We start from the raw sequence: 21,477 nt of genomic DNA on the forward strand, positions 1-21,477 counted from the left end.
AAATTCCTAGACTACCCTTCTAACTCCTTTTATACAGTGTCACTCGGGATAAAACAAGATTCTAGGAAGATCTGGCAAATTCTTCATTTTCTTGCAGTAGTATATACATCAGTCCGCATGTACATGAGTATAGAATTTAAGAAGCTCGCATCTTCCATATGATAGCCAATTGTAGGAAAACCTGGGTCACTTGCTTAACATGGAATTCCTCATTTCTGGAAGCATATCCATTTGAGCGGGTTTGCAAGCATCCAATTAGTGGATTTGCAAGTCAATGCTGTAGTAGCAAATGCATAGTCGGAGAGTGGCTCTAGGATTCACTGGTCACCCAACCTGCACCACTCTTTTTATCTCGATCCAAAACCAAAATGCTTCCTTATATCTCAACTTCTCATAAATGGAACTACCTTACTACCATCCTGTAGTCTGTTACTGCCTCGGGTATTTAAATTTGGGCTCAATTTCATGGTCTTCACTGTTGTTGCAACGCTTCAAGAAGGAATCAAGTGTTTTTTGCTTTCCTGGGCTGATGTTTGACTGGTTGGTTGAAACTTTCAAGAAAGAATCCAGTGTTTTCTGCTTTGCAGGGCTATTTTTCGGCTTGGCAGGGCTATTTTTCGGCTTTGCAGGGCTATTTCGCGGCTGGCTGGCTGAAACTTCCAACGAATTCTCATGGCCATCCAGCATCTGATTGCCCAAAACCAGAGTTCAGTTTACAATTCTAAACAGGAAACTTCTTATTCTTTTTCTTCCTAGATGGAATACCATCTCATCAAGACATCAAACCATTGTGACATAACTTAAAACTTAAAAGTGTGTGCGTGTATGTGCCGTGCTTTGTGTTTCTATATAGAGCTAGGCAACAAGGGTTTAAGTTACCTGTCCCAGATTTTCCAACTTGCTCTGAACAACATCCCTGAAGAGAGAATGGGTTGGATTACAAAAGATGTCAAATCAATCAGAAAACAGTCAATTGCTTAAGAGTGTACCATATGATGTCATCAACTGTGTCGTTCGCTAGAAGGTAGTATACATTGACTGAGGACACCTAAAACATGAACGAAGCTTCTTAAGGAAAAAGAAATGTGCATCATCATCTTAAATATGCGAGCATAAATAAAAAAATAATACTGATAGTTTTTCAAAAAAAATAAAAAAAGTTGATGGTAATAATTTAAACATTAACCAGTGCAGATAATTCATAACTCCTATTAAACAGGCAAATCTATATCATTTTTAGATTTTAAAGATGCACCAGATCTGATATCATCAAGCGTACCCATCAACAGAAAATGTAACAAGAACGAAACAAACCAAGCTGACCAAACATATAGTCTCTCATCATGGTATAAAGCTAAAGAACAGATAAATTATGAGACCCAAAACCCATAGGAAGCCACACACCAATCTAACCCTGGCCAAACATGATTTGTTAATGAAATTAATTTGAATTAGTGCAAAGAATGCTTCTGATCAATAATTTCACCTGGCCAATTCTGTGAGCACGATCTTCAGCTTGAATTAGGTCACCAGGAGTCCACGACAATTCTGCAAATATTACAGTGCTTGCAGCTGTTAAAGTTAATCCCACACCTCCGGCTTTGATAGATAGCTGCATGATATTCAGAAAGATGAATCTTAGCATCTCAAGTCATAGAGCCACATTGAGCTATAGTATTCCAACTTTCTCAGTTGAACTTCTTTTAACAATTTCAACTTGCAACAGGAAAACAGTTTCATATAAACAATGCAAACTGCCATACCACTGCTGCCTTGACAGAATCTTTTTCTTGAAACTGCGTAACATATGCTTGCCTCTCTACTGTAGGTATACTGCCATCAATTCGAATACAACTCACTTTCTTCTTCTGAAAATTTTGCAGTTCTTATCAGCATCTGTTCAACAAATCTCATGGCAAAGTATGAATTCATGTGTCCTTACCAGAAGAAACTGATATATTGCATCGATCATGGATTGATGATGTGCAAATACTAGAAACTTGCAACCAGCCTACATGAACCATTATATAACAATGTTCAAACATCCAAAAAGGAATATATGTAAAGCAAACTAATGAGGATGAAACGAAAGCATAAGCCAAACAAGAAATGGACATAACCCCAAAAAGTTATAAGAAAGAAAAGAAAAATCTAGGTCACTGAGCTTCATGTAAAGACTAAAATCTCGACCTAATCTTGGAGCGACTGAAACGCTCAAAGAACTCAGATGGCAAGTAACCAAAAAATAGATTATCTGCTCATGCAGCAAATCATGAATAAAGATGGAATGATACATACAGGTTGCAAAATTGACAAATGATCTTATTATCTAAAAATATAGTATTCATTTCAACATAAAAAGAACGTAAGTACTAAGGAAATTATAAACCTCAATTTTAAAATTGTCAACCTAGAACTAGCTGTGAAAAGGATTCCATTCATGAAATGCAGTACAAAAGACAATTTAAAAGCATTAAATCCACTAAGCTGGATTACCATGTCAGTAGAGTTGGAATACAAGCACATTGCCACACACACACATTCATACCAAAACCAAATGTTATCTATAATTTGTCTTTGGGAACCGTTTTCCATTAATTGGTTCATACAATAACATGCAGTTCAGCACTTCAGGAGAGAAGTTAAGGAAAGATATACACGGGCCGAAGTACCTCGATGACAGTTCCCAGGTAATCCAGAACTGCTGGGATCTTGGCCTCCGCCGAATCAGTATAAATCTAGAGAAAAATTTGTTGTAAAAGAGTTTAAGGTTAGCTATCCATAATAAAGCAAAAGATAAAATAAGAAATCTCATGACTATTTCAGCATTCCCAGTACGAGAATGGCAACATATGCGCCAACCCTATGTGCCCTCCTCTGAGGATAATCAGCAGGCATACCTTATTGATAAGATTCTTCTCCATAAATTTAAGTGAATCAACTTCTTCTTTTGATTTGCAGGCCTTAATTTTCAGCTTTACCACCTCCAACTACAACATAGAATATAAAGGTTAGCTCTTTACTTGAGAAACAAACTTGATATAATGTAAACTTTATGAGGGACATATAAACAAACTTCGTCTTGAATAGTTGAACCACCTTAGAACATTAGTTATGCAGTCTAGAATTATGAACTTGATTAAAGAGATTTCATATATAACCAAACTACCAATGATTTAAATTACCTCACGGAATAAAGCATTGATTTGTTTCATGTCCTTTTCAGCCAAATCTAGGAAGACCTGGGATCAGCGCAGGAAAAAAAAAAAAAAAAGAATAATCAAAGATTGTAACAGGACTACCAAGGCCATCTCACAGGTCAAGAAGCAGATTGAATATAACATACAGATGCTGACCTGTTGTCTGCGCTTCACAGGAAGTTCAGAGAGTACATCATTTTTGAGTCTCCGAATCATCACTGTTGCCTTCAACAAATTATGCAATTCTTCATGGTTACTTGCACCTTGATACATTCCAAATGTTCCCTGAAATTTCAAAAGTGTAAAGGAAAAGAAATTCTCTTACGACCTGATAGAAGATCTACAAGATCATATAATGTAAAACACTTCATCAAAAAGGAAATAGTAACTTACACCCTTGCAATATCGTTTGCCATATTCATGAACATTTTTGTATACATCAGGATACAAGGCTTCCAGCTGTTAGTGACAGAAACCAATAAAAGACTGATTAAATTCTATGTACATATATACCTGCAAATCCTAAGCTAGAATTAAAAATCACCTGCGTAAATAGTTCGATCGGTCGGGACAATGCAGGAGTTCCACTTAACAGTATTGCATATTGAGCCTTCTGGACAAGTTCTCAAATTTAGAGTTAGAGAGAGGGACATATGCTTTAATCTTGATTGTAGAAATATAAACTGAGAACAAAGTTAGGAGTTGCTAGCTAGACATCAGTGCACAAGAGTGAAAGACCTTGATGACAGGCAGGGAAGCAGTTGTCCTTTTTGCTTGAGCATTTTTCAAAAAGTGCGACTCATCTGCAATCACAATCTAAACAAAAACACATTATGGCAAGCAATGGGGGGGGGGAAAGGAAAAGAAGAATATCCATATGATTTCCTAGTGACCATGAATATCTCTTAACTTAAAAAAGACTCAACTTTTGGGAAGGCAAATGTTATATAGTATTAGATCTCCATCACTGCCATCATGTTATTAATTCCTTCTAAAAGATATCCAGAAGAAGCATTAAATGACTCTTTTGTGGTTTGTTTGAAACTTTTGAATTGTGAAAGAAACCCAAATCATTCAAGGAAATAACGTAACTTACGATTGTTTTGTCACATTCTGCTTTAACAAGTGTACACCATGGTTCCACGTTTCAAGTATACCCCAGATCTATATTGCAAAACCCTAATATTCAGCTAAGATCATTTTTCTTTTACATGTTCTCCAACAGCCTAGCATTTTCAGCCCAAAGAATATCACTAGTCATCACACTAAATTCTGTCTTCACAGGCACTTTAAAATCAAAGGAAGGGGAAGTACTTTACAAAACTAGATGATTGTTTCAATTCTTACCTTAAAATCTGATGCCATCAGCAGATTCTGTAATTTAGGGACTGTGTCATAAGAGATTATGTTAAATAGGCCATCAAGATGAATGGTCCCTTTGGAACTTGAGGATACTAATGTATATCCAGCTCTGTTTGAACCCCCACATTGGGACAAAACAACCTAGTGAAAGTAAAATTCAAAATATCAATTTCAAATTAAAGAAGGCATCAGAGCAGTGAGAAAGTACCCAATGCTCCTGCCGTACAAACAAAAAATCACAAAAATATTGAGCCTGTGTAGACAACATACAAGTATATCTGATGGAGGAATGTTCATCCATTGTTGAATCATCTACCAAAAAAAAAAAAGAAAAAAAAAGAAGCCAGAAGAGTACATCAGTTGGGGTATGATCTGCCTTCTCAAGAACTGATGTTGATAAAGCACACTTACAGAGGCCCATTGCAGACGCAATGAAGATGGTGTGAGTATAAGAACAGGCCATGAGTCACGAATGCAGGAAGCCACAGCAATAGCCTGAAAAACAGTGTAGGCTTTCAATCTTTGGTGATAAATATCAATTTTCTGGAGGTACCGCTACCATATTGGCACAAATCACGCTATAATTAAGCGAGGGGGAGCCCCAGTGCACACATTACAGCAATGTTCCCTGTTATTAAAGTTGCTAGAGATGATTCTGGATTTGGATGTAAGGAGTCAGAACTCAGAAAATAGGTGTAAGAGTAAGATGTAAGGTATCAATAAAATCCAGATGAGAAAGTCAATGTATTTGATTCTTAGAAATACATAACACCCTTGAAGTTTTAGATCTTCTTACTATGAATCTTTTGATACTTCTTAAACTAGTTGGGAATTCCATTGAAGCTCATAATGACGGTTCAAATCTCTTGTGAAGTAAATCAGACTTTATTACTTTCCGTTGAATGAAACGCAAGTGCTGTTGATAAACTTATATATCTACCTCGAGAACATGTTTCTCTGTTATTCTAATTAGTAAATTTTTGACATTTACAGGCCACCCAAATATAATCATTGGCGCCAGTCACCTTATGTAGTCCTACATCTAAGAATGAGCAAACGGGGGATTCCCCCACCCCGGCGCCCCCCGCCCCCGCCTCAAGTTTCCCCCGCGCCCCCGTTTCCCATTTGGGGATATTTTCAAATGGGGGATTCCCCGCCCCACCCGCATTTACCATTTTCTCTAGATGAACTTTTTTGGTTTTCTATTTTTAAATTTTTTATTTTCTATCTTTTTAGATTTTTTATCCTTTCCTTTTTTAACAAAAAATAATTCACAAATCCCAATTATACGACGATCCAACAGTCAGATCCTCACAGATCACCTAGAGGATCATCTTTACCGATCTATACGATGATCCAACGGTCGGATCCTCACGGATCGCCCTTAAGTTTATCCTCTCAACATTATACGAAGATCCAACGGTCAGATCCTCACGGATCGCCCTTAGGTTCATCCTCTCAAAATTATGTGAAGATCCAACGGTTGGATCGTCCCGGATCGCCCTTAGAATCATCCTCACAAAATTATATGACGATCCAACAGTCGGATCCTCACAGATCGCCTTTTGAATCATCTTTTCACAATTATATGAAGATCCAACGGTCGGATCCTCACGGATCGCCCTTAGGATCATCCTCTCAAAATTATGTGAAGATCCAACGGTTGGATCGTCCCAGATCGCCTGAAAGATCCAACGGTATAGGTTTTCTATTTTTTGAGACCTCCAGCCATGGCGGCCCTTCTCGTTGAAGGTGGGAAAGAATGAGACGGAGGTATAGGTTTTCTGTTTTTTGAGATTGAAAAATAATAGTTCTTAATTAAAAAAAAAAAAAAGTAAAATGGGGAACCCGCATGGGTAATGGGAAACCCCGCCCCCGCCCCCGCTTGACAAATGCGGGGAAAACCCGTGGGTAACCCGCCCCCGTTTGCTCATAGTTACCTACATCATTAGTATTCTTATTTGGCTGTCATAAATAAAGTAAAGAGCTAAAATCCTTGAGACTACAAGCTGCTTAGCAAAGAAATAGGAGTTTGAGACTTGTCTTGTAGAAAATCCTTTCAAATGCATGATTCATTTTATGAGACTATTAATATAGGAACAGATGCTTGCCTGTAAAGTCTTCCCCAGTCCCATTTCATCAGCAAGGAATGCACGCCCTCCATGCTGCAAGATAAACCTGAGAAGGTGTAATACCGGAAAAATATTAAAAATTAACAGTTCAGCAAAAGACTAAATATAATGGCAATTTTGAAAAAGAAAAAAGAGAGAGAAAAAAAAAAAAAAAAAAACCTCACAATCATCTGCAGAATATAGTATCCTATGCAAGTTGAATACAACAGACATTAAATCAGGAACAAACTCCAGACTGACAAGATACCTTACACCTTCTCGCTGAAATCCCAAGAGCTTTGATTCAATAAAGCTAGGTATCCTGTCATACAGGTCTGGCAGTGCAAACACCAAAAAGAGAGAAAAAAAATGTTAAAAATTAGCTTAAGTAGAAAAAGTGCAAAAGAAATAAAAATGAAAAAGAACTTGTTACTCTAAAATAGGGCACAGATATAGGATACTACAACTGAGACCCCAGTTTTATTCTTCATGAGCTTATGATCCAACTTTATAGGACTCAAAACAACATGCTTTTTCACTAATCCAGATTTTATGAAATCCACAAGTAAATTACATATAAAATTGAACATTGACTGAAAAAAGGACAGTTCTTACCTTTAACAAAGGTACTATTAACAGAGAATGTAACCATTACATGTGTACTGAACTTCACTAAGCTAGAATTATCATAATTACCTCGAATATCTGGAACAACAGACACAGCAGCAATGGCCCGGTGGACTAAGGGATCTAAGTTCTCTATCTGTAAAAATTGCAACAAAACAACAATCAGGATGAAACTGAAGTGAAAAAGAAGCATTGTTACAAAGGTTCAACCATAAATGGTAACAGTGTTCACAACAAAACTGAAACGTACATTAATTAAAAATGCATCATCATGTAAAAGAACAAATAAAAACTGGAAAAGAGCAGAAGTTGTCACCTCAACATTGACTCCTGATACTTCATGAAGAACTTTTTCTGCCGATGACAAAGAAGACACAGGGAACATCCATAACCTGCAGTTTCATCACTATCACATCCAGCTGAAGTTCCCTCACACAGCATGTCAACCAGAAACCCATTGAACCATATTCCATACAAGATATAAAAAATAAGAATAACGCAGTTTTAAAGCAGCTTTCATCAGGTGGGAAATTTGGGAAAGGACCTTTCTTTTGCATTCCATGCGGCTTTGGGGATCTTGCGGAAAGCAGCTACCAACGCCTGGGGAAGACAATACATAGATGGTAAGCAAAAGATAAGTTTTGAAAAGTCTTTCAAATCGTCATTCTGAAAGCAAATAGAATACATACCTGGTCATAAGAAAATTTTGCAGCAATGTTTCCAGTAGCATGAAGAAAAAATTTGACAGTGAGCTTCCGTTCAACTTCTTTGCCAAAATGCAACAATATGCAGATAGGAACCCAGAGTTAGACAGCAGGGAGAATAATACGACCAGCGAATAATATCATTATGCAAAGACTTCAGACTGATAAGGTGGGACATTGCAGTCCTTAGTTACTCATTGTCAAAAAATTCGAAACATGAAAGACAAATTTGGCCTTTTACGAATAGGAACATCTCTTAGTGATCAATTTGAGTAGCATATGAGTGAAGCAACAAGAGTGGGAGTTAAGCACTGACCAGGGTTTACTTTAACGTCTAGAGAAGAAGGTAATACTCTGGCTCCAGGAGACAAAGGCGGCGGCGGCGGCGGCACCTACACGAAGATGGTGATTAGAACACAAGTGCGAAACACGAAACTCTCAATACCTAATGCCATTGCTTCTACTACAATGTGACTTTCCAGTGTACGCACATCATAAATATAAACATTTTCAACACAATCTGAACAAAAACAATATATGAATGAAAATATGGAAGCATAAAATACATAACGGTGTTGAATTTTGAGATTAAGAGCATCCAACAATTCGGCATTCGAAACCCTAAAAACTTGAAAGCAAGAAACAAGAAAGGGAAATTCACCTGGTTAGGAAGAGAAATCGGAATGAAGCTTTCGAAGGCATTGCTGGTGGTGGTGGTGGTGGGTAAAGACGACTGGTGTGGGTGGTGGTGGTGATTGAATGAAAAGGAAGAAGAACAAGAACAAGTGGAAGCGGAGTTGATGCGTTGCTGAGAGAGTTTCTGGAAAGCGTCTCTTTCGAGGGAATCAAGCTCTTCCGCGCTGAAATTCCAGTCGTCGTCGTCCCCAAAATCCATTCTTGAATACCCTGAGAGAGTGATCGGAGAGAGAGAGAGAGTTTTGGGTTTTGGGGTTCTGCGCTTTTGATTTTGGGACTTTAAAAAGCGCCAACATGAAAAATCAATCTGCCACCGTTAAAATGCGCCTTTTTTGCTTTTTTAAAGTTGAACCAAGATTCTATCCCAAAAAAAAAAAAAAGTTTAACCAAGACGAGAAAACTCTTCTTTATGCTGAACTTCGCCGAGAAGGAAGCAAAAAGTTTAGGGAAAAATGCACAGACAGTGTCTGGACACTCCGAGGACTGTCAAAATGATACCTGAACTTTCAAATGTATCAAAGTGATACCTGGACTTCTAATTTGTTGTCAACGTAGTACCTACGGGGACTTTCCGTCACGGGTCCGTCAGTTCGAGTCACGTGTGACGCTCGTGACCCCCAAAAAGAGGGCTAAATGGACTTTTTACTCACATCAGTCCCAAAACTCGATGAAAACTTCGATTCCCTCCAAACCAAGTACACTTACACACAGAAGTCGACCTAAATCATACCCGAACTCCCACTCCTCCCAAACCCAAAAGTCGACAAAAGTGAATCAACCAGGCTGGAAAGGAGTCGATTCCATTGGATTCCCGACAAAAAGTGATCGATGGCGAAGATGTGGAGGTTTTTCAGAGAATCTGGACCGAGAAGCAAAGATGGTAAGTCTCACTTTCATCTCCTTCCTTGTGAGAACAGTGTCGGACCTGGTAAAAAACGTGTTTTACAGAGAATCTGAGTCCAGATTAGGGTAAACAAAGATTAGGGTTTTGATTAGCTTTTGATTAAGATGAAATGGTTTTTTAGGGTTTCGGGATTTGGGGGTGAATTTTTAAACTTCAAATTGGGAGTGGTCCATGTATTCTATTCCCTCTATTTGTCGTTTTGCATTGGAATCTTGAAGTTTGAATTTCCAGAACAGTTTTTTAATCTTCTAATTACATGAACTGCGAAATTATAGGCATTTATAGATGAGCTACTTCTGGGTTTTCTGGGTTTTCTGCCAATATGCAAGGGTTTGGCTTTAAGTATGCATTTTCGATTCGATTAGAAGTGGATTTTAAGCTTTCTGCTTTTTATTTGGTTTTCAGTTCCAGAGGATTTATACACCATGGAAATACACCATGGTGGTTATTTTGACAAGATGCCTGATGGTAGGAAGAAGTACAAAGTAGCTAGGTTCAACAAGGATGGTGGGAGAATTTGGCTAGATGGTCTAGACCCAGATAAGATTGCATGGACAGAGTTTGGGAACATAGCATGGGATCTAGGATACAGGGAGAAGCCTATATCATACTACTTCAAGCTGCCTAGGACACTTTGCGATGAGGGTTGGGTGCCGATTAGGAATGATGCTGATGCACTTGAAATGGTGAAGCTTATTCCGCTGAAGACAAGGCAGATTAATGTCTTCATAACTGGTGGTGGTAGGAGGAGAAAAAAGGAGGCTGAAGAGGGTGATTTGAGACCTGTTGATCCAGATTGGGAGAATCCTCTTAATAGGATGACAGCAGCAGAGAAAGCAAAGGCAGAACAAGATGCCAACATTTTTGGAAGTAAGCTAAATAGGCCAAGTGTGGGGGGTTGTGGTTCTAGTAGAGTTAATGTGGTTGGTGAAGGAAGCAGGCCGATGGAAGGGGTAGATGGTGTCATCAATTTAGACTCAGATAGTGATGTGGATGGCAGGGTGAAGGAGCAGCAGGCAAGTCAAAGTACCTTTAATGGTCTTAGTGACTTGGTGCCCGATTTGTTTGCTAGTCAAGGAGATGGAGGTCACATGGGGCAAGGGCAGAATTGTAACAATAGGCAAGGAGGAGGGTCTGAAGGGGTATTCGGGGTATTTAGTGGATTTTACAACACATTTATTAGGAGCCCTAGGGAGAAACATGTAGTGAAGAGGCCGTGGGATGGTAAGAAACTGAAGTTTTCTGAAGGGCCAGCTGAAGAAACAGATCTAGCAAAGGAGCCAAGTGTGGAAGCTGCTCAAGCATCTCAATTTGAACCAACTGAGGTTGAAGCTACAGAAGTGGTCCAAGATCAGGCAGAGCAAAGGCCAATTGAAGTTGAAGCTCACCCAACTGAACAAGCAGCTGAAGCAAGGCCTGCAGATGAAGAACCAGTTGAAGCAAGGCCTGAACCAGTTGAAGAACCAGCTGAAGTAAGGGTTGAACCAGTTCAAGAAGTAGCTGAACCAAGGCCTGAACCAGTTCAACAAGCACCTGAACCAAGAAGAGAAGTATGTGGCAAACAGGGGAGCAAGAATAGGAGGTTTAGTGAGGTTGAGAAGGCCAAGAAGGTTGCTGAACCAGCTGCATCCAAAAAGAAGGGCAAGAAGGTTGCTGAACCAGTTGCATCCGAAAAGAAAGGCAAGAAGGTTGCTGGAGGAGCTGCATCCAAAAAGAAGGGGGGACAAACAAAGGAGGCAAGGTATAAGACCAGAAGCAAAGGGGAGAAGGTCTATGAGTTTGAAGAGGACAGTGACTCAAGTTCAGGAGGTTCTGATTTTTACATTGACTCAGACTACGATCCTGTTGATTCTGAAGATGATGTCCAGTTTGAAGAAAATGTGTCCAATCCGAGAGTTGTGGAAGAGTTTGAAGAAATGGGCTTCGGAGGGGAATGTAGTGATGATGGTGGAGGGACAGATGAGCTTGAGAGTTTGAATGGTTCTGGAAGTGAAGAAGATGAAGAAGGTAATCCACTTCCCTTCCCCACTTGGAGAGGAATTAAGTTGAAGTCTTGGAATAGAAGGGTAGATTTGAAGAACCCAAAGTTTGTGGTTGGCCATGTTTTTGCAAACTCTGAGGTACTTAAGGAAGCAGTTAGAGAGTGTGGGTTGGTGACCAGAAGAGGATTGTGGTTTCAAAAGAATAGCAGAAACAAGATTGAGGTTAAATGTCAGTTGGGCTGCCCATTTTGGTTGTATGCTAGCAATATTGCAGAACTTGGTCCAAGCACTCTTGTCATCAAGACATTGAAACTTGAGCATAAGTGTGCAAGTCTTACAGAGAGTCATCATCTAACATACCACAGAATAGCGAAGGAAGTACAAGAAGACTTGTTGGTGGATGAGGAGTGGTCCAGGAAGGGGATGCAGAACCATATCCAAAAGAAATTCAATGTTGATGTAAGCATGCAAAAAATTGCAAGAGGGAGAGCAAAGGCCAAAAGGATGAATGATGGGCATTACATACAGCAGTACAATATGTTGGCAAGTTACAAGAAGGAGTTGTTGAGGAGCAACCCAGGGTCTACAGTTCAGATCAAGACAGAGATGGTAGGTGAGGTGAGGAGGTTTCATAGGCTTTATATCTGCCTGGCAGCTTGCAAGAAAGGGTGGATTGAGGGTTGTAGACCTTTGATTGGATTAGATGGCTGCCATATTAAAGGTCAGCACCCTGGTCAACTACTTAGTGCTGTTGGTGTTGATGGGAACAATGGTATGTTCCCCATTGCTTGGGCAATTACTGAAGTTGAAAACAGAGACACTTGGAGATGGTTTTTGGAGTACTTGGCTTGGGATCTGAAGATGGAAAGGCCTTCATCTTACACATTTATCACAGACAAGCAAAAAGGTTTGGGGATGGCCATAGCTGAATTATTTCCTGGGGCAGAACATAGACACTGTGTCCGGCACCTATACAACAACTTTAAGGCCAAGCATCCGGGTGAAGGGCTGAAGCAACTAGTGTGGGATGCAGCTAGATCAAGCACCAGGGTTTGGTTCAATAAACACATGGATGAGATGAAGGGATTGAATGATGTGGCATGGACTTGGTTTCAGGACAAGTCTCCAGAACAATGGAGTAGGGCTTATTTTAGGGATGATTCAAGGTGTGACCTTTTGTTGAACAATCTTTGTGAGTCATTCAATGCAGCAATCCTGCCAGCTAGGGACAAGCCTATTATAACAATGTTGGAGAAGATAAGGATGGATATGATGGTAAAGATGGCAAACAGAAGAGTGGCAGCTCAAAGATGGACTGATATGGTTGGTCCAAGGATTAGGAAGATATTAGAGAAGGTGGCAGAAAGGAGCAGCTGTTATAGAGCTTATCACTCTGGTGAATTTGAGTTCCAAATAACTGGAGGGGGAGAAAAGGGCAGCAAGCATGCAGTGGACCTAAGGCTTCACATTTGCACATGTAGGAGGTGGCAGATAAGTGGAATACCTTGTGTCCATGCCATTTGTGCCATTAGAAGCAAAAAGGCAGACCCAGCTCTTTTTTGTGATGATTACTTGATGCCAAGTACTTATATGGAATCCTATAATCCCATTATTCATCCTATTGCTGGTGAGGATGATTGGGACCAAGTGGACTGCCCTATAGCACCTCCCCCATATAAGAAGCAAGCCGGCAGACCAAAAATGAAGAGAACCAAGGAGCCCGATGAGAAGAAGCAGCCTCCACCAGCCCCAATTGATAAATCAAAGATGCCAAGAACCTACACAAAGATGACATGCCAAGTCTGCTTCAAACAAGGCCATAACAGGTTGGGTTGCCCAATCACAAAGGCCAAAAAAGCAGCAGCTGCACAACAAGGAGTAAGTCACTACATTACTTGGTTTGTTTTTGGTCTTAAGTGTGCAAAGAGTGTCAGAAAGTTAACATTAACTTATTTTTTTTCATTTCAGGGGGAAGGGAGTTCTATTGCACCCCAGCAAACTAAAAAGAGACAAAGGTAGCAGGTTGGTTGATTTTTCCATTGTAATATGCAAGCCTATGTTTGTTACATGATATTTGTTTTTGATTTGATTTGATCTGTGCATTTTTGGTTTTTGGTAAAAGTTAAGGGATGGTTAATGCTTTGAGTTTGTGATATGTATGAGTTGGTTTGTTCCGTGGCTTGTTCTGGTTATGTTGTTTATGGTTGCATAAGTTCAAGGTTCAAGGTTATGTAGGCACCAAAAGTTCAAGGTTCAAATGGCAATGGCACCTTGAAGGAACAAATCATCAAGTCTAGGAAGGCTTGGAAGAAGATGAAGACCATGGAGGGAAACCAAGCTGCCAATACAAGGGCTTCTAGTTCACAAACCATCCATGAACCTCCAACTCAAACCAGCCAAAACCCTGCAGCAAGAAAGGCGCAGCAGAAAAGCCAACCTGAATCGGAATATGCAGCACTTTGAGGCAAGTTGTGAAGATGCCCCCAAGTTTTTGTTACATGTTTGTAGGCCTATGATGTATTGAACATTGGCATTGTTTTGGAATGATTGTAGGCCTTATGAGAAAGGGTTGTTAAATTGCTCTCTTTTCTGGAAATTTTGGATTGTTTGTTTAACAAAGTATGTTGGTTTATGGAGCAATGTCTATTATGGTTATTGGCCCTTCTTGTTTTAATTTTCTTTTTTAATTGGATGGAGTTATAAACCCAGATTTGCAGGACTTCATATGGTACTATTTTTTTTGAGAATTCATATGGTACTATTTTGGTTGGTTGAGCATATGTGAAACATGTGATGGTCAACTAGGTCAGCCTATTTTGGAGGGAAGCAATATAGATTAGTCAGAACTAGAGGGAATAAATCAAGGGAAAAATGGTCAACAAAGTGTTTTCGCGGGAAAAACATGTTGGTCTGGTCTTATAAAGCAATTGGAGGGCACATAAGTCATTTAGCCCTCTTTTTGGGGGTCACGAGTGTCGCACGTGACTCGAACTGACGGACCCGTGACGGAAAGTCCCCGTATGTACTACGTTGACAACAAATTAGAAGTCCAGGTATCACTTTGATACATTTGAAAGTTCAGGTATCATTTTGACAGTCCTCGGAGTGTCCAGACACTGTCTGTGCATTTTTCCCAAAAGTTTATGACTCTTCTTTGCCGAACTTCGCCGACAAGGAAGCAAAAAGTTTATAGCATAAACGGCTTCCTCCAAAAAAAAAAAAAATATGGATTTTTTTTTATCAGTGTCTTGAAATTTGGGTGATTTTTAGAATGATATCCAAATTTACAATGTTATCAACATGATACTTTTGGTGAGTGTTCCGCCTACTGCGCTTTTGAAAGCTCAACTCTTGTTGCTCGAAACAGATATGCCTATTGAAAAATAATCTTGCAAAAAAGGGTTGAGTAGATTTTTAGTTATTTGACATTAGCTTTTTTATTTGTCATTAATAAATTTTTTATTCATTTGCAGTAGTTTTTCAATTACTGACAATAACTGTTTTGACACAATATCATTTTTTTTAAATAATAAAAATTAAAAATATGGTGACACTTTTTGAAAATATTAAGTGAGGAATAAAACGATTAGGTGACCTAAAATGACATTATATGTCATTGGCGCTTACCATTTGTCATTATAGAGTACTTTTGGTATCAGTCCTAGTTCAGATGGGATTATACCAAAGTAAAATCCCGGAATGCAATACTATCAGCCACAAAGCAAAACATTATAATATGCCAAAATTTCATTTGATTTCCTAATAAACCGGGGAATTGACCATCTGTCAGTACTCAGTAGTAAAGAGATGAGACTCGCTCAATCAAAGGAAGATTTCGTCACTGGTAGCACGAGACTAAAATTAACACCAGAACACTGAATATAGACTCAAAATCACATTACCAAAAGTACTTGGTACCTAAATAACCCATCACCAGAAACACGACAACCAAATCTTAATGTCTACATGTCAAACATATTGCTTGTGTATTTGTACGATACAAACTACAGAAATTGACTACTGAAGTGAGTTTCAAAATTCATCCACATTTCAAAAGTCTGAAAACCAATAGACGGCATAATTGGAGAAGTGTATTTAGTAGCTCCTACCCCAGTAGGTCCACTTCTTTGCTGGCTTTCCGGAGGCAAAACAAAGTGTGCCTGCATAGAATTTCAATTATTAATTTGTAAATACCACCAATGCAACATTCAAATATATCACTGACCAGAAATTACAATCATGATAATATATATGCTAGTATATGAACCTAAAACTGTACCTTCAGGGAGTTCGGGCTGGTCAAAGGGCGAGCATAGCGACTTTGCTGCTCCAATTTCACCCTTTGTTCGCGCTTTAACATCCTCTTCTACCGCCTAAGAAACAAGAGACAGAAATAGGCGATGATGAGTTGATGACAGCAGAATTAAAAGGTTTGTGGAAATGCAAAGCAAATAGGATATGTGAAATTACAGAGATTAATTACAAAATAGACAAACATCAGTGCATATACTCTGACCAGAGTTGTCAGCTCACTGCTGAAAGTAAACTAAAAGGTCAAGGCTCTAGAATTCGTTTAATAAACTGAAAGTGAATTACCCATTAGTCAAGGCTATGATGATACTCAGAGCATCTACTAGTCAAACCATTTAAAATGAGAAATTGATATTGTATAAACACAAAATTGTACCATTCCAATAGATCATATTATTCTTTCAGAGGCATTGCTATACCAACTATGCTTGATCACAATATTTACAACAGTGATTACCTGTTCATCGCACCAAGGAGCCAGGATCAATTTCTTTTCGCTCAAGGCTACCGTGAATTCATCCCATGTTTTGGCAACCTGGATAGAAGCATCTCGCTTTTGTTTTGCAACATCAAAGAGATTTTGTTGAATTTTATCAAACATGTCTTTCACTTCCTTGACCAAGTCAACCACAGGAATGTCCACTTTCGCAGAATTGTCACGCCGAACACAGCGTACCTAAACAGATAAACATAATCCAATTCTGAAGTAAATCAACAGTGATATCAATAGAAAACAAAGTAAAAACCCACAATATTCAGCAATGGCATCTTAATTATTACAATTCTCCCGACTTATAATAGTTTTTCATGTATTCAGCTCTGAAGGGCTCAATCTTTGACGGTCTGTCCCTAAGTATCCTCGGCACTGATTTCAAGCAATTCAAGCAATACTAGGTGGGAACGTAGCTATTGCTATTAAACAAAAAGTCTGTTACTAGGATGTAGATGCCATCTAATCATATTCTCTTTGGCAAGATAACATGGCATACTGGCATGCGGGAGGCTCAGGAAAAAAAAAAAAAAAAAACTTGAATTACATGATCAGGCCCAAAAAATAAACCAAGAGAACAGGTCCCAAGGCAGGTCTCTGGGCCTGATCACTGACTTACTAAACAGATCATAAACACCACTAAAAATGTGCCAGTTGATGAAAAAAGCAGTCTGAAAAGAAAGAAAAAAAAAAAGAAGCTCACTTGTTTCTTTTCCATATCCTTTGGTCCAATTTCAATTCTTAGGGGAACACCCTTTAATTCCCAGTGTGAATACTTCCACCCAGGCGAGTAGTTGTCCCTCAAATCAGCCTCAACACGAAATCCAGCTTCACTCAACTCCTCCACAGTTTTCAAGCAGGCATCAAATATGGCTTGTGTATCAGCGTCCTTGAAAGGCACTGGAATCACAATGGCCTGGATAGATGCTACCTTTGGTGGCAATACCAAGCCTTTGTCATCTCCGTGCACCATTACCATCACTCCAATCTGAATTTAAGGAGGAAAATTAAGAACAGATTGGAAACAGAAATAGTGATATAGTATAGTATGATGCATGACAAGCTGAAAATAAGGTTTTGCTTTGTTCTCAACTATTACTAGGTACTTCAGTGAATCTAGCTTCAATTGCATAAAAGAGGGGTGCATAAAGAAATGCCAACAGAATTTCTTGTGAAAAGCATATCAAGTTATTATAAAGCAATCAAGGTAGTACGTGGATTGACAGTGTACAGATAACCAAACACCACACTGAAAGTTAACTTTTTGAGCAAAAACATATTCTCTCTCTGGGGATAAAGATAAACCCTAACTTACAGGAAAAGAAGAGATGATTTACCAAAAACAGCAAAAAGATAAAGCACCCTAAGATGCTGAACATATATTGACAAACCTACCTATATTTTGGTCCATGATCCAAAAAATTACAGTTGGTCCATGCCAACAGTGACTAATAGACATGCAAAATTAGACTGGAATCTGAAACAAGATTTCAAACAAGAAAATAAAAGCAAAGGAAGTTACCGTTCGAGTACTATAAGCCCAAGAGTTTTGCCAAATCATTGCTTTTTCTCCCTTTTCATTTTCAAAAGTGATGTCGAACATTTTAGCAAAATTTTGACCCAGACAATGTGAAGTGGCGCCTTGTACACCGCGGCCAGTATTTGGAACAAAAGCCTGCACACATGAAGTAATTTGAATACCAATGAAGAAGCAAAAACAATATGCTAAAAACCATTACAAATAAAGGATATATTAAGTACCTCCACACTTGTGGTGTAAAGACCACCAGCAAATTTCTCATTCTCACTCTTCTTTCCCTTCACAACTGGAATTGCCAAGTATTCCTCATATATCCTTCTGTACAGTTCCAATATGTCAAGGACCTATAACCAGGACGATAATCAGAAACCAACCTTCACAGATTTATTTTATACAAGCAAATCAAGAAAAACATAATAAGATTTCTGTATAAAGACCCACAAATAATAAACAGTTAATAGGTGAATGACTATATGCTCGCAGGTAATCATTTCCTGTACAAATGTAACCTTAGGATGACATAACAAAATATAACAAAATCCAATTAATTAAGTAAAATTGTTCGTGTATAAAACAGAGATTGTTTATTGGTTTTAGTAGCAGAATATTCCTAGAATCTGCACTCGAGAGAATGATACAGGCAAAAGTTATAGACCAGAAGACTAAAAAAAGTGCTCCAGATATAAGTAAACTGCTAGCTTTATACAAGTTACAGTAAAATGGGCAAACAGAGCTGAAAATTGGACTATTATAAATTTAAAGAACAGTTAGGAACGTGCTTATACAAATGGGGGTTGGAAACATTCATCTCCTTACCTCTTTATCTGCCTCTTCCTTTGTTGCAAAAGCTGTATGGCCTTCTTGCCAAAGAAACTCCCGACTCCTGAAATCACATGGAGAAAACAGTTTTGATGTAGACCAAATTTAGCATACTTGTCAAAAAATATAAATTGTAAGAAGATGGGTTTGTGACCTAAGCCCTCACTAGAGATGCAATCAAACATCAAGAAGTAATTAAACAGGAGTCATAAAAGGTCATTTGACATTGTCATTGTCAATGGAATAAACAAGTAGGTGCAGACAGATGCATAAGCATAATAAATGCATAAAGACCAGGAACTACCTGATAAATGGAGTGGGATTGCTAAACTCCCATCGAACTACATTGCACCACTGATTTAACTTCAATGGTAAGTCACGGTGTCCCCTAATCCACTTCGAGTAATAAGGATACATAACAGTCTCACTCGTTGGACGGATAGCAATAGGCACTTCCAATTCAGATTTTCCAGACTTTGTGACCCAAGCAACCTATTATTAAAATAAAGTCGTGAAAAAAGGGGTATTATGAAAGAAATAACATACATAGCAGTACGCTAGTGAAGACCGGTAAATATAGGGCAGGAAAACAACTCTATAAACTAGATCAGGGAGAGGTAAATAAAAGTAAAATGCAAAAATTAACCAACAACCAATTGCGTGTGCATATTAGCAATTTAGCATGAATATGTGTGTATGCATGTACATATGTGAAATTAAATTAAGGTCTCAGTATCGCTGTCAAAGTCTATTATAACAAACAAGAGAAGAGGAAAGAGAATATGATGGAGAGTAGATTCCAAAGCATCACTCAAACCTTGTTGGCTTAGATAGTTATATTGTTCTATCACACCAAAAGAGCATTATGTCTCACCTCTGGAGCAAAACCCTCTACATGATCCTTCTCTTTTTCCAGAACAGCAGGGGAGACGAACAGAGGAAAGTAGCAATTTTTAATCTTCATTTTCTTTATTTCTGCATCGAAGAATGCCTACACATCAACAGAACTGTGAGGTAAGCAGCTGTGCTGGAATTACATTACGATGGCAATTTGTCAAATGAATAGATAAATCAGCAAGCAAAAGCTATTACAATACTCGATTAGAAGCTACTGGATAAAGTTCATAACTTTGAAACTGGGGATGGACATATCACAAGTTCGGCACCAATACTAAATTATACAAGTGCAATGTGTAGTAGTCCAAAATCAGGTGATTACATAAGGATGCCACTAAAAACTAGCACTTGGTAAGACAGCTAGAAATAAAACTAGGGAAAAAAGAGTCATCCGGCGACCCCCTAAACACTAGACAAACGCATATCACAATGCAGACACCAGATAGTTTTTTACTAGCTCTACAAGCGAAAGAAGAACACAATTAACAGATGAAACTGCCTCACTAAACATCAAAAGTATACTTACTTGCATGGTCTCCCATATTGCCATTGTCCATGGCCTCAAAATATAACAACCAGATATGTCATAGTATTCAATCATCTCACCGAAAACAACAACCTGCACGGAACAAAAACAACACCCAAAAATCTCACTTACACTAGTTCAAATAAATTGCCGAACACAACCTAGTTCAAAGAAACATCATTACCTCCGAATACCACTCCCCGAAATTCTCATCCTTCTTCTTGGTCAAACCGAGGCCGGTTTCTTTCTTCACCTCCTTCTTCTTCCCACCTAACAATCAGTAACAAATTCCAAGCTAAGCTCACAGCAAAACGAAATCAAAGTAAAAACCCGAAAACCGAGAAACGGAAAAGCAAGGCAAACTCACCACCACCTCCACCTCCATGCTTGACTTTCACCTTGGCATTGGCATTAGGCTTCTTGTCACCGGTGTCAGCCATGTCCTGATTGTTCTAACCTAAAATTGGAGCATATCATACACACCACAATTAGGGCTCATTCAACAATTCTTAGCAGTTAAAATTCAGAGACCCAGAAGAACAAAAGCAAAGCAAGACTCAACATTCCAATAACTCCGGGTTGAAATCGGAAACCCAAAAAAAAAAAAAATGCAGATTCCGATAAAGGAAAATTTGTATGAATCAATTAATCTCACCGAGGGGAATCTAGTGGCTGCGTAGAGGGACGAAAAGAAAGAGAAGCTTAGAGAGAGAGAAGGAGCAGAGTAGAAGACCTGTGCTATACAAACTATAGTAAACCTAAAAAGCTTGGATAGGATGCCAATTTGTCCGAAACCTTTTGGGCTTGTCAGGCCCAAATTCCACAGGCTTGCCCATCAAGAAATGTAGCTTTCCCACACTTTTTTTTTTTTTTTCTTTTTTCAAGCAAGGTTCAAGGTTTCACTTTTCAGTATCAATGGATTTCTTCAAAATTTCAGATATTAGTGAAAATTTTGATATCTTTCAGTCAATATTATATTGGTACCCAAAAACTAATTTCGAAGATATTTGTATATCTTCAAGTATCGGTAATCACAAATTACGAAAATTTCGATTGTTTTGAAGAAGTTTAAATATTTAGTACTTTCCTTTCTTGGCACAGAAGGGGTTCTAAGCTCGTAATGAACTTTTGCGCCCTCAAAATTTAGGCAGCTAGTCAAGGATTGGATACTTTTATTGCAAGAAAAACTAAAGATGAATTTTGGGCGTTGAATTTATTGCAATCTTGATCATTTTGATACTACTTCAGCTAGAGCTAATGAACTTATCCTCAACTTTGGATGAAGATTGTCAATTATAAACTCATTCC

The 21,477-nt window shown here is 38.6% G+C and overlaps 2 protein-coding genes across 5 annotated transcripts; both read right to left on the bottom strand.

Moving 5' to 3' along the window:
* Positions 1-59: 59 nt before the first annotated feature.
* Positions 60-8,986, bottom strand: LOC133710194 (uncharacterized). 3 transcript variants are annotated; one of them, XM_062136206.1, is made up of 24 exons: positions 8,666-8,986; positions 8,321-8,396; positions 7,990-8,066; positions 7,845-7,900; positions 7,617-7,692; positions 7,370-7,436; positions 6,942-7,008; positions 6,674-6,740; positions 4,974-5,057; positions 4,833-4,874; positions 4,548-4,703; positions 3,939-4,016; positions 3,745-3,810; positions 3,594-3,659; positions 3,357-3,485; positions 3,186-3,242; positions 2,901-2,990; positions 2,673-2,738; positions 1,943-2,011; positions 1,764-1,868; positions 1,487-1,612; positions 990-1,048; positions 880-916; positions 60-687 (listed from the first exon to the last, which is right to left on the bottom strand). In XM_062136206.1, the coding sequence occupies exons 1-24, from the start codon at positions 8,897-8,899 to the stop codon at positions 430-432; spliced, it is 2,208 nt and encodes a 735-aa protein (XP_061992190.1). In that variant the 5' UTR covers positions 8,900-8,986; the 3' UTR covers positions 60-429. The 3 variants fall into 3 exon arrangements, with proteins under 3 accessions (XP_061992190.1, XP_061992188.1, XP_061992189.1); XM_062136204.1 differs by having other exon boundaries at positions 3,745-3,813; positions 8,666-8,985; XM_062136205.1 differs by having other exon boundaries at positions 3,745-3,813; positions 7,990-8,063; positions 8,666-8,984.
* A 6,456-nt stretch (positions 8,987-15,442) lies between these two features.
* On the bottom strand, positions 15,443-20,970 carry LOC133708200 (proline--tRNA ligase, cytoplasmic-like). 2 transcript variants are annotated; one of them, XM_062133652.1, is made up of 13 exons: positions 20,825-20,970; positions 20,540-20,626; positions 20,354-20,439; positions 20,170-20,262; positions 19,621-19,737; positions 19,051-19,238; positions 18,744-18,810; positions 18,149-18,271; positions 17,910-18,062; positions 17,091-17,375; positions 16,355-16,573; positions 15,866-15,959; positions 15,443-15,746 (listed from the first exon to the last, which is right to left on the bottom strand). In XM_062133652.1, exons 2-13 carry the CDS (start codon positions 20,607-20,609, stop codon positions 15,682-15,684), a joined length of 1,560 nt encoding a protein of 519 aa, XP_061989636.1. In that variant the 5' UTR covers positions 20,610-20,626; positions 20,825-20,970; the 3' UTR covers positions 15,443-15,681. The 2 variants fall into 2 exon arrangements, with proteins under 2 accessions (XP_061989636.1, XP_061989635.1); XM_062133651.1 differs by having other exon boundaries at positions 20,537-20,626.
* Positions 20,971-21,477: the final 507 nt, after the last annotated feature.

This window comes from Rosa rugosa, chromosome 5, assembly GCF_958449725.1.
Source record: "Rosa rugosa chromosome 5, drRosRugo1.1, whole genome shotgun sequence".
Lineage (NCBI taxonomy): Eukaryota > Viridiplantae > Streptophyta > Magnoliopsida > Rosales > Rosaceae > Rosa > Rosa rugosa.